Source organism: Populus nigra, chromosome 1, assembly GCF_951802175.1.
Source record: "Populus nigra chromosome 1, ddPopNigr1.1, whole genome shotgun sequence".
NCBI classification, from domain to species: Eukaryota; Viridiplantae; Streptophyta; class Magnoliopsida; order Malpighiales; family Salicaceae; genus Populus; species Populus nigra.
Window position 1 is genome coordinate 40079387 of NC_084852.1, and position 12472 is coordinate 40091858.

General features: G+C 30.4%; 1 protein-coding gene across 1 annotated transcript; it reads left to right on the forward strand.

Annotated features, from left to right (window-relative positions):
• Positions 1-8125: 8125 nt before the first annotated feature.
• Positions 8126-12472, forward strand: LOC133676479 (monocopper oxidase-like protein SKU5). Its single transcript, XM_062098151.1, has 9 exons — positions 8126-8510; positions 8772-8881; positions 9058-9328; positions 9411-9549; positions 10289-10655; positions 10978-11343; positions 11450-11528; positions 11831-12030; positions 12121-12472. The coding sequence occupies exons 1-9, from the start codon at positions 8367-8369 to the stop codon at positions 12221-12223; spliced, it is 1779 nt and encodes a 592-aa protein (XP_061954135.1). The 5' UTR covers positions 8126-8366; the 3' UTR covers positions 12224-12472.

Genomic DNA, 12472 nt, shown 5'->3' on the forward strand with positions numbered 1-12472 from the left:
CACACCATTCGCCCAGTGGATTAATTAATTGTATACTCTAACATGTGGGCTAGGATAATAATGTTCTTGCATGCAGTGGCCAAATTAGAGGCTGTCCATGCAAGAAAATTCTCTTTTTTTTTTTCAGCCAAATTAGATTTTTAGTATTTTTTTCTTTAATTTAACTCTTTAATTTAATCTTCAAGGCTACGGAAAAAAAGAGAGAGTATAAGTGGTAATTTACTAAGAAATTCTGACCAGGTACGCATCAAATTTATGATTTATCCTTTTGTTTTTTAAAACAAGTTAGGTAAATGTACCTTTGGGCTCGAGGTTAAAGTATTATTTGCGACACCGGTGTCGCACTGTTGTTGTTGTTGTTGTTTGCCAAGAATATTAAATTAAGGCGTAGGAATGCAACTGAATTTTTAAAGAAATAGTATAATATTAGATGGGGTGTTTATATTATTATTAGAATTCGTAGTTATTAGCTGCCAGCAATTTTTATTTATTATTATTTTTGTTTACCTTTTGCTGGCTCCCTCCAATAACGTGCTGTGTTCAACATGGGAGGTAGATCGGATTTAAGCAATTAAAAACATTTGAATGAGAATTTTGGTAATCCTTTGAGTATCTATCAGAGTCATCACTCACGACTTCTGTCTTCTGCATGAGATTCTAGTATATTTATGCCATGGAATTAATTAATTAATTTTATATGTATTCTAGTTTGTGTGTGTATATTCACTCCACCTTCTTTATTCGGAATCAACTAGAAAAGATAAGACGTAATTGACCAAAAGATTACAGGCTGGAAATTTAATTAATTAACGTAATTTAAATAAATTATGGGTAAATAAAAAATTAATTTTAAAGAATTATTAATTTTTTTAAAATTTAATTATTGATTTAAGGTGGCTCATCAAAAATTGATAATGGTGAAAATTAATTCTTCAACCTTTTAACTTTCAAAATTCATTATAAAAAAATGGTTGAATGAAAAGTTTCTAACTTGAATTTTTTAGATTTGTTCACACTCTTGATTTCTCACCTTATTTTTTAGTGTTTTCATTTTCTTTTATGCTTTAGTTTTTCCTTCCAAATCTAGAGCTTAAACTCATAGCTTGTTGAGAAATATTTAAATTATTTTATTATGGTTCAAATATCTTGTTTAGAAATGCATCTAAATTAAGATAATGTTATTGCAATCTTGAAAGGTATATTCCAAAACATCCTAGTTGCACAAGTAAAAAGTAATAAAATCTAAAAAAAAAATTCATCCTTGACAATAACAAAACTTTCATTCATTTAAAGTGCTTCAACAAGTAAGTATCATTTTTTATTTTAATTTAAATATTGTTATTTTTATTATTAGTAAGCATGCTAGGACTTTGATCTTATATAAATTGTAAGTTTAACTATATATTTAGTATGCATGCTAGTATTTTTTTTTATTATATTTATGTTGAAAACATATTCGTCTTGAGTTTTTTTTTTTTTTTGCTTTAAAATTATATGCATTCTATGCTTACATTGAAAAATCTTTTATATTTTGTATGCTCTTGTTGTGATAAACTAAACATTCTTATTTACTAGTAGTCTAATATAATACAATATATTTTGACAACAAGAAGTCATAATCAACTGTGAAAAGACAATTTATTAATAATAAAGATAAGAGTTCATGTGATTAACTAGAAGACCAAATCCTATTCTAAATAAGAATCCTTAAAAAAGTAATATGGCAAGTATTACAAATTATTTATGATTCATATGACTGCCAAGAAGGAGACACATACATAGAGAAATTCAATTTGTATTATAACCTATAATGTAAACTTCTTATTATTTTTATAAACAATCTATATAATATTAGGATTAAAAGTTTATGTGAAATTCAAACTACGTAATAATATAAAAAGGTCATCTAGCCACTGGAAATAATGATCAGCCCCGTATACGTTACTTTAGTCACAATCTTTTCTAATTTTTTTCCTTTTTCTTTATCACTTTCCTTTACAATTTTTTTAACATTAAACTACTTTATTTCTTGTGGGCTTATTGCTTATTTATTTAGTATTACAGAGCCTATTAAGGTTTATAAGTAGACTCCACACTTTGTTTGATTTATAAAGCTGTTATTTATTTCTGTTTGGAATCAATTTCTAATTATAGTTTTTCTATATTGTAAGGAAGAAATGAAGAACATATAACATATTGATCAAGAAGTCAACAATCAATTAATAACTTAGCGTTTGATTGATCATCATGATTTTCTGTCTAATAACACATTAGCACACCTAGTGAGACAACTTGATTAGTAACCATGCTACTTAAAAATACTACATGTAAGATCATTGCTACAATGAATGATGTTCAATCAATATAAACAACAAATAAAGTTTATTTTTTTTCATAAAGAGCCTAACAATCCTCTATCACCATATGTACTAGTAGAACAACCCGCGTTAGACATGTCACAAGATGGATATTCATCATCTAAAAAACTACACTTGAATAAAACCCTAAAGTTCTTGTGCAATCTTTTACTTTTTTCACTTTTCTTAATGATGTTACCTCTATCAACTTCTAATAGATATCTTAGTGCTTCTATGCCTTCAACACAACCTTATATCTATTTTTTTTTACAGACTAGATGACATTGTTAGGTGGTCACAACTAGTTGTGTCGAATTCCAATTAGTTAGTAGTGGCTACTTTGAAAATAACATCCTTTTATCAAAACTTAAACTTATATAAATTTGATTTAAATGTAATCTAGATGCAGATGGAGAATATAACTAATACAACTTATGCTTGCATAGTTTAGTTAATTATCATAATAGTATTATGGTAGTTAACCATATATACTTTACAGGTCATATATGATCAAATCAACTAGATAAAAAATGATCTTAAAAGAAGTAGATTGAACACTTTTTTTATCCATACACATGAGAGGAAAGTATAAGGATATTTTGCAATAAAAAACACTTCAATAGAAGTGTTTGGAAACACATAACATCAAACTAGCTAGATATCATATGTCCATGTATCAAGCATTATACTAAGCTTTTTTCAATCAAGGCATGATTGCTCCTAATGCACCAATGACCTTATAAGTGTATAGGCAGCCTGAAGCCATTTACATGGCATAACAACCTTATTCATAGCTATAACAACTATTATTAGGAAATTTAGTGCCCCATGAAGCTTTTTTCAACAAGGAACTTTAACCTTTTACACCTCAAATTGTTGTTGATAAACAAATAAGAAAAACAATTGACAAGGTTGAGTCGACTCAACACTTAACATGGATGTGGTTAGAAGTTGGACGTACAAATATGTCTATATATAATAGTCCATATCTTAAGTGAGTTAATATGTTGCATCCAATTCTTATAAGAATCAACATAGTTGATTTCAAATATTTTTCTAGAAAAGATAACCAGTTAACAAGGAAACACATCATTAAATTCACTAATCAATATGAAAATGATATAAAAAAATTCATTTTTAAAACTCAAGTTGTTTGGTTGTTTGTTAACCAAAATTGAGTTTTATTGGTTTTTTATGTTGCTACCCAACTTTATCAATAATTGAGTTTCATAAATATCTAATGAAACAAAATTCTTTAACCATCATTTATACCTATTCATTGAAATTACATATATAATTATGTTTTTTTTTAATGAAATTGTGTTAGTTATATATCACCCACTCTGTCGTTAAGATTTTACAAATTCTATCATTAATGATCATTGATTCTAATTTTTTTTTTTGGCAAAACTCATAATTTGCACCTAGTGTACGTTTTCACCAATTCGTTAAAAAAACCCCCTTCATTATCACTTTAATCAATTAAATCCTTGTAGTTTTGTTTCAATCAATTAAATATAATTTATCTAATAAAAAAAGATATTACTCAATAAGAAAGATGGGGATGGCGAGGACGACTGATAGTATTAAAGAGAATGAAAAAAAAAGTTGATAATAATGATTTGTTGAGATAAATTTTTAATTTAGACAAACAATACTCAATTGTTTGAAATTAATAAGAAATATAAAAACTCGTTTGACCAAATGGATAATAAAGGGGCTCTTTTAATAAAATTAATGAAAACATAAGGTATAAATAATTAAATTGACACCAATTTAGTGCATGAATTATGCAAATTAGACGTAAAAAATTAAAGAAAATGAGCAAAACAACATAGCTGAGAAATGTAGGAAGTTTTTTGGGTTTAATTAATGAAATTGATGTAACTGAGAATGTGTAAATAGGTTTGAAAATGAATTGATGTTTCTCCAAACTAAGAAGAACGAACTTCTTCACAAGAAATCTACTTAATGCCCATGATTCAAGGATCCACGCATGAAAAGGATTGATCCACATGCTATGATACTCAACCACTAGCCAGATCACAAGTGGAAGTCGGATATCAACGCCGCGTTGCAATGATGCCCTAGACTGCCAGATCATGAGTGGAATATCACTGTCCATATGGCCCTATGAGGCCACGCTTGCTGGTTGCATGGTTGGGTAGGCTATAATGTCACGTTGGCATCTCAAAGTCTAAGCAATTAATTTTTCTTTTTCTGTTTTTTAGGGAGGCCAGCACTGAGCAATAAATCCGCCGCATAATTAAAATTTAATAATGATTAATGTTTTTCTCCACCGCAAGGTGTTGCCCGTGCCGTCAGAAGATCACAGGAGCTCAAACACGTAAGTTGCACATGCTACTTCCTTTTTCATTTTAATATTATTTTATATTTATTTAAAGACTAAATTTCCATCTAAAAACTTGATAATAAAAAAAACCCATTGTTAAAAAATAAAAACATAAAATGATGTAAAAGTTTCTAATAGTGGACTCCAAAAATGTTACTTTAAGAGTAAATTAGTAATTAAATTGTGCTTCAAAAAAGAAAAAAACAATCCGACCACCGACAATAATTTATTGCATCAATATTGTCGTTAACCAACAGGATGATCTGTAGAGCATAATTATAAAATATTTACATATGTATTTATTATTTATTTTTTAATAAAAATATCAACTTCTTATTTAGCATTTAATTAGAATTAATAACTGTCTTTACAATTTAATTTATCAATTCATTATTTTAGAGAAAAAATAATTGTTATAAATATGTTTTCATGTATTTTAATTTTTTAATTAAAAAACAAAAGGAGGTTTATGCTTTATATGTTGTCATTGATAATATATATATATATCTCCATTTTTATAAATTATTTATACAAATATAACTGATTTATGTAAGATATAAGAGAAAAACAATTGGAGACAAATAAAACTAATCTTTTCAAAGCATTCTAAAACTAAAAAAATATTAAAAAATTAATCACTATTTTAATAATAAATCTAAGCCAAATAGTTTTAAAAAATAAAACTAAGGGTATTAGTCAATATTTAACTAGAAAAAAATAAAATAAAAAAATAAAATAAAAAAACTAGATATAATAAGTCTGACATGCTAGACTCATGCCTAGCTTCTTATAAAAAAGATGAAGTGCACCTGGGCTGGAAGGTCGAGCTTGACTTTTTTTTTCTTTTTCAAGAGCGGACTTCACCCTTTCTAGTTTTTTTTAATCGAGCGATTTATTGCAGTTTGTTTTGTTTTTCTGTCATTTTTGGTAATAAAAAAATCATGGTTCAAGTTTTAATACCCCCTAACCTTATTTTTTAGCTTGTTTTCACATAAAACATACTATATAAACTTTGGTAAACAAATTGCCAACCTCAAAACACCCAAAAATAAAAATCAAACGAATTAAAATAAAACAAAATGGACCCTAATCTATTCTTTAAAGGAAAAGACCACCTATATTTAACTAATCTATTCTTTAAAGGAAAAGACCACCTATATTTAACTATCATTGAGAAGACAGACTTATTAACACAAATAAAAAGATCGATTTTTTTTGTGGCTAAAATATGGTCATCCAACTATTTTCTACTTTCTCTCATTTTTTAACATCCAAGAACTAAAATATAAAATAAAATAAAATTTGGGATCAAAATATACAATGCTAAAATAAAAGGAACCAAACAACTGTTTTGATAAAACCTAAAAAGATGGACTTAATTTGTTGAATGTTTTATGTTAATATCCAAATGTGGTTTGTTTTATTTTCTTTTATTAACTTCGGTTCATTTTTTTTTTAATTTTAATCCTCAACTACAAATCAAGTTTCAAAACTAGGATTCACTCCACCACTAAAATATACCTCAATACTTTGTATATGTGAGACAATACAAATTAAAAATAAATCTCAACATATAAAATTATGCAAATACAATTTAAAATTATGAAATTTTGATTATGAAATTTTGATTAATTTATTAAAAATTATTTTTTAAATTCTTTTTTTATATATATAGACTTTTATAGAGAATCCTAAGGGAGATGAAAAATTGAGAAAAGAGTCTTATTTGTATAAGATATAAGAGCAATAACAATATATATTTATAATTGATATCAAAATAAAATTGAAGTAAATGGAAAATTTTAAGTTGGTGAACATTGAAATGAGACATATGTACCTCAATGAATAAACCTAAATATTTCATTCAAAATAAATTGTTATTTTAACTAATCAGTTTTAGTTATTACTCTAATAAATTCAGATAGTGATGGTTTAATTAACATATAACCATAAAAACTTATTTTCTATATTTAAAACTCACTTAAAAATAAGTATCTTCATTTTTAAATCCACACACACAAAGGAAAGTTCGACAAACACCTCATCTCTCTTAAAATATATCTCTAAAATCTATTTTTATGTTTTTTCCAATTTTTTTCTTTACATTATTTATAACTTTTATTTTTATTTTATTTTAACCACAGCAACTATAACCAGTGTCAAGCATTTTATTTTTATTTTTAATTTGTTTGGGTGTTTAACTTATTTATTTATTTGAGTAATGAGATTTTGATTTCTCTCTCTCTTCTATTTAAGTGTTTTTTTGTCTCCTAAAACTATTAAATACTGACATGGATGGTATCAATTGACACGTGACCATTTTGTACTAATATGTGGCAAAAATAGGTCCGTTTGAAATTAGAGAAAACTGCAAATTTAGTGTCCAATCTTTGATTTTTATTATGTTTGAGTCCCTATTCTTTTATTCTACATATTTGAGTGATCAACCTTCGATTTTTTTCTTCTTAATTTGAGTGTATTTCATCACTTGAAACTGTTTACATTATGACATGGATTATATCAACTAAAAGCATTTTTAACGAGGCAGTTAAATAAATAGATAAAATAAAAAAATATATATATTTTTAGCTTTTATGTTTGTTTTTAAACATTCCAACTGGTTAGCCAAATGAATAATTAAAATAACTATTCAAGACATGAAGTGTTATTTTTATATTTCTATGTAGAAAAGGTAAAAGTAAATAAAAATATGTTTTTTTTCCTCTGTAGGCCAACGTTTACATTATTAGTATTTAACAATCTCAGGTAATGAAATGCATTCAAATAAAAATTAACCACTCAAATAGATAAAATAAAAATCAAACATTAATTTAAATAAAAGAGTTGTTCACTAGAATTTATAGTTTCTCACAAAATAACCATAAATCTCAAAACCTTTTTTGTATCAAAATTATACAAAATATATTTTAAGATTATTAATTTAATATATATATTTTTCTAAACTAAGTAGGCACGAAATATTAGATTGATAGGAAATAAGTTGTATGGAAAACATTTTCCACGCACAAAAACCCAATTTATGTGAAGTGGGATCCATGCATGGGCCATGCGCGTTCTTTGGCTGGCAACCATGTGATATTTTAAGAGATAACTGAACGTACTGGCTACTGGTTGTCACCCTTTTTCTCTCCTGTACAAATAGGGTATACCACCGGTTATTTTTTATTTATAAATATATTAAAATAATATTTTTTTATCTTTAAAAATTATTTTTAATATTAACATATAAAAACAATAAAAAAATAAATTAAAAATTAAAAAAATCTTAAAATTTAATTAAATGATGTTAGGGGACCACCCAGCCAATTAAACATAGCTGAATCCACCATTCTCTCTCTCCCTTTTCTCTCCTTCACACATGAATTATGACCGGTTACCGTGAAAAAGCTTGAGGAGCAGTCACTCTTACACAATTATACTCATTTCTCGACACAGCCCAAAAAAACCACCACTAAAATTAAAGTGAACTGAAATAGAGCCGTTTCTCTCTGTCCAAAAAACACCCACAAAATCTCTCTCTCTCTAGTTCCTTCTCTTCCTTTTCCCTGTCCTGTCCTGTAATGTAAACCATAACCAACTACAAAATTACGTTCTAAATTTTCTTATGTTCTAAAACATCGAAAGTTGTTTAAAGGATGGCTTTGCGTAGCAAGTTTTTAGCTTTGTTTCTTATCCACATTTGCTTGCTTTTGAGCTTGTGTTTAGCTGCAGATCCTTTTGTTAGTTATGACTTTGAAGTCTCCTACGTCACTGCTTCTCCTCTTGGTGTGCCTCAACAGGTTGGTGCTTTAGATCTCTCTCCCTCTGCTTTCTCCTTTTGTCAACTTTTTTACTCTACTTTCAGTGGATCTTTTCATATGGGTGTACTTAATTTTGATTTTTGACAAACGGCTTTGCTTTAGTTTCTATCTTTAGCTTCAGATCTGCTAAGTTTTGCTTAGGAAATGGCAACCCGAAGTTAATGCTGTAGATTTAGCTAGTAGAATAAAATGAGCTTGTGAGTCATGCTGCGATGGTGTTACTTTGCATTTGCTTTGCAGGTTATTGCTATAAATGGAAAGTTTCCTGGTCCTACTATCAATGTGACCACTAACAACAATGTTGCTATCAATGTCAAGAACAAATTGGATGAGAATCTCCTTATGCATTGGTATTTTTCTTTCCTTGCTGCATTTTTGCTACTAATTTTGAATTAAACTGTGAATTGTAGTGCCATAGTGTTAAAGTTTGGTTCTTTGCTAGTGAACAGTGAAATTACGTGGCGATATAAACGGTGACATGTACGTACCTCTTTTACTGACTGGAATTTGATGGTGGATGTTATAGGTCTGGAATTCAACAAAGGAGAAGTTCATGGCAAGATGGGGTTCTTGGTACTAACTGTCCAATTCCCCCAAAGTGGAACTGGACTTACCAGTTTCAGGTTAAAGATCAGATAGGGAGTTTCTTTTACTTCCCTACTCTCCATATGCAGAGAGCTTCTGGTGGATTTGGCAGCTTTGTTATAAACAACCGGGCTATTATTCCAATTCCTTTTGATACTCCACATGGGGACATTGTCATTTTGATTGGTGATTGGTACAAAAGGAACCACACGGTTAGTATTTGTTAAAATGTAGAACTTTAATAGTTGGGAGTCTGGTTTACAATTTTGATGCTGATTTAATTTTGGATTGAAGGCTTTGAGGAAGGCTCTTGATGCTGGGAAAGATCTAGGGATGCCAGATGGGGTTCTTATTAATGGCAAAGGCCCTTACCAATATAACACAACACTTGTCCCTGATGGCATTGACTATGAAACCATTGAAGTTCAACCAGGTGATTAGTTTTCATTTGTTATATTGACATAGATCCTAATAACTGCTCCCCCTTGTTACTAAATGGAATTGCTTCTTCCCCCTGTTAGAATTTCTTCCTGAGTAATGCATTGCAGCAGCTCTTTAACCTTCCAAATTAGTTAATGATCGCTAGACACAAACCATATACCCTTTCTTCATGGGTATTATTGTGAGACAATTCGAGGGGTAGAGCGATGACAGGGGATGGAAGAAATACCAATAATATAGATGGGACTCTCTTTGTGAATTTGGTAAATTAGTCATTTTACACTGTCATTGGCCTCCAGATTTTAATGGAACAAATTTGTTTTTTAAATGATTGACCTGTTCAAGAAATAGGGTAGTTTCAAACCATATACCCTTTCTTCATGGGTATTATTGTGAGACAATTCGAGGGGTAGAGCGATGACAGGGGATGGAAGAAATACCAATAATATAGATGGGACTCTCTTTGTGAATTTGGTAAATTAGTCATTTTACACTGTCATTGGCCTCCAGATTTTAATGGAACAAATTTGTTTTTTAAATGATTGACCTGTTCAAGAAATAGGGTAGTTTCAAAAGATTTGTAGATATGCATGCTCTTATGTTAATTGCCTATCGATGCATCATGTTAGAATGAAACTTCCTTGTACTGTTGTTGTACTGTATTGCTTATGATGGAGTTCCTAAAGATCAAGCTCACTCTTCTAAATAATTGATGTTGCTATATTGGACAGGGAAAACCTATCGCATCCGTGTGCACAATGTTGGAACTTCAACTAGTTTGAATTTCAGGATCCAGAACCACAATCTGCTTTTAGCAGAGTCAGAGGGATCATATACAGTGCAACAAAATTATACTAGCTTAGATATACATGTAGGACAATCTTATTCTTTTTTGGTGACAATGGATCAGAACGCAAGTACTGATTACTACATTGTAGCTAGTGCAAGGTTTGTGAATGAATCGCAGTGGAAAAGAGTTACTGGTGTTGCAATCTTGCATTACACAAATTCCAAGGGGAAGGCAAAGGGTCCCCTTCCAGAGGCACCTAATGATGAGTTTGACAAAACCTTCTCAATGAACCAAGCAAGATCCATCAGGTTGGCTTCTATGGTGGTTAAAATGCCTTACTGCATTGTTTAGCAATTCTGAACTTAATGAGTGCTCTGATTAATAATTTCATCTTTCCCTAGAAATAGAAAAGGAACTGGGATTTGAGAAAAAAGTACTGTGCGCTTCAAAATTTTGAAAAATTAGGACCTTAAATAAGCTACTTATTCCTTGCTTCTCCAAAGGAAAATATTGTATAACCTTGCAATCAAATTTTAACGGAATTGCATTTCTGTATTAGAGAATTTTCACATTATTATAAACTTTGCTCGTTATAATTCACTGTGAGGATTCTACGGTCAAACTGTGCAGATGGAATGTTTCTGCAAGTGGTGCACGTCCCAACCCTCAAGGCTCATTCAGATATGGCTCAATCAATGTGACCGATGTTTACGTGTTGAAAAGTAAGCCTCTGGTAACAATTAATGGGAAAAGACGAGCAACTCTCAGTGGGATATCATTTGTCAATCCTACTACTCCAATCAGGCTTGCAGACCAGTTCAAAGTGAAGGGTGCGTATAAGCTTGATTTCCCTGAGACGCCCCTTACAGGACCACCTAAAATGGCAACATCAGTGATCAATGGAACATACAGGGGATTTATGGAAGTCATTCTGCAGAACAATGACACCAAGATGCATAGCTATCACCTAAGTGGATATGCGGTTTTTGTTGTGGGGTAGGAATTCATTTCCATCCTCGAACACTTCATTACATTCATCAATGTGTATAAAGGGTTTTGAGAACGTAGATTCAGTCGTAAGCGCTTCATTGATTTATTTCAGGATGGATTATGGTGAATGGACAGAGAACAGCAGGGGCACATATAATAAGTGGGATGGCATTGCACGCTCCACAGTCCAGGTATGTTGTTGAAAGATTTTTATATACATTCAGTGTCTCTGAAAATCCTGGTTGTCACAGTTCGTAGTCATCATTTTTTCTCTCCCGTAAAGTTTTTCTAGCTATTTTTTCACATTTTTTAATAAAGAGATTGGGTACACTGAAAAAGAAAAGATTAGGTTAAACTAGCTGCTTGCTAGTCATTAACTGGTGTTAATACTGACATGGCAGCACCTATAACAAGCTAGTTAATAGCGCAGACTATCCATATAGTTATTTTGTTTCTTGTTTGCAACTTAATTATAATCTCCTATTCTGTACAGGCTTATCCTGGAGCTTGGACGGCAATTTTGGTTTCACTTGACAATGTTGGAGTCTGGAACCTCAGAACAGAAAACCTTGACTCCTGGTATCTTGGCCAGGAAACGTATATCAGAATTGTCAATCCAGAGGAGACTAACAAAACCGAGTTGCCCATTCCAGACAACGCCCTCTTTTGTGGTGAACTTAGCAAATTGCAGAAGTATAGACCATTGCCCGTTTAATTTTAACATTCTTCAAAGTCATCTCATAAGCGTGACATGATTCTCATAGTACATTTTCTTTCTTTCAGGCCAGAAGATATTTCTTTTGCAGTATCAATCACAGGTAACAGATCAAAGCTATTGTTCATGCTGCTGATGGCTGTCTGTGCTTTGATGTCCGTTTTTGGTTGATGTTCCCCTGTGATAACTTGCCTTTTGTCATTGCTTGTTCGAGCCTGTCTTCTTAGAACAGTTTGTGTTTGTGAGAGCTTAGTTGTGTAATTCTAGTTCTGTTGATAATATTCGGTGATTTTGACATGTATTTTAGTCTCCTCCCTGGGTTTTTTGGTTTAATTTATTGGGATTATCATTCTTTTAATACCTGTAAGCTATGCACTGATGGCAATATCAAGTATTGAATACAGTTTTACTTCTCACGAA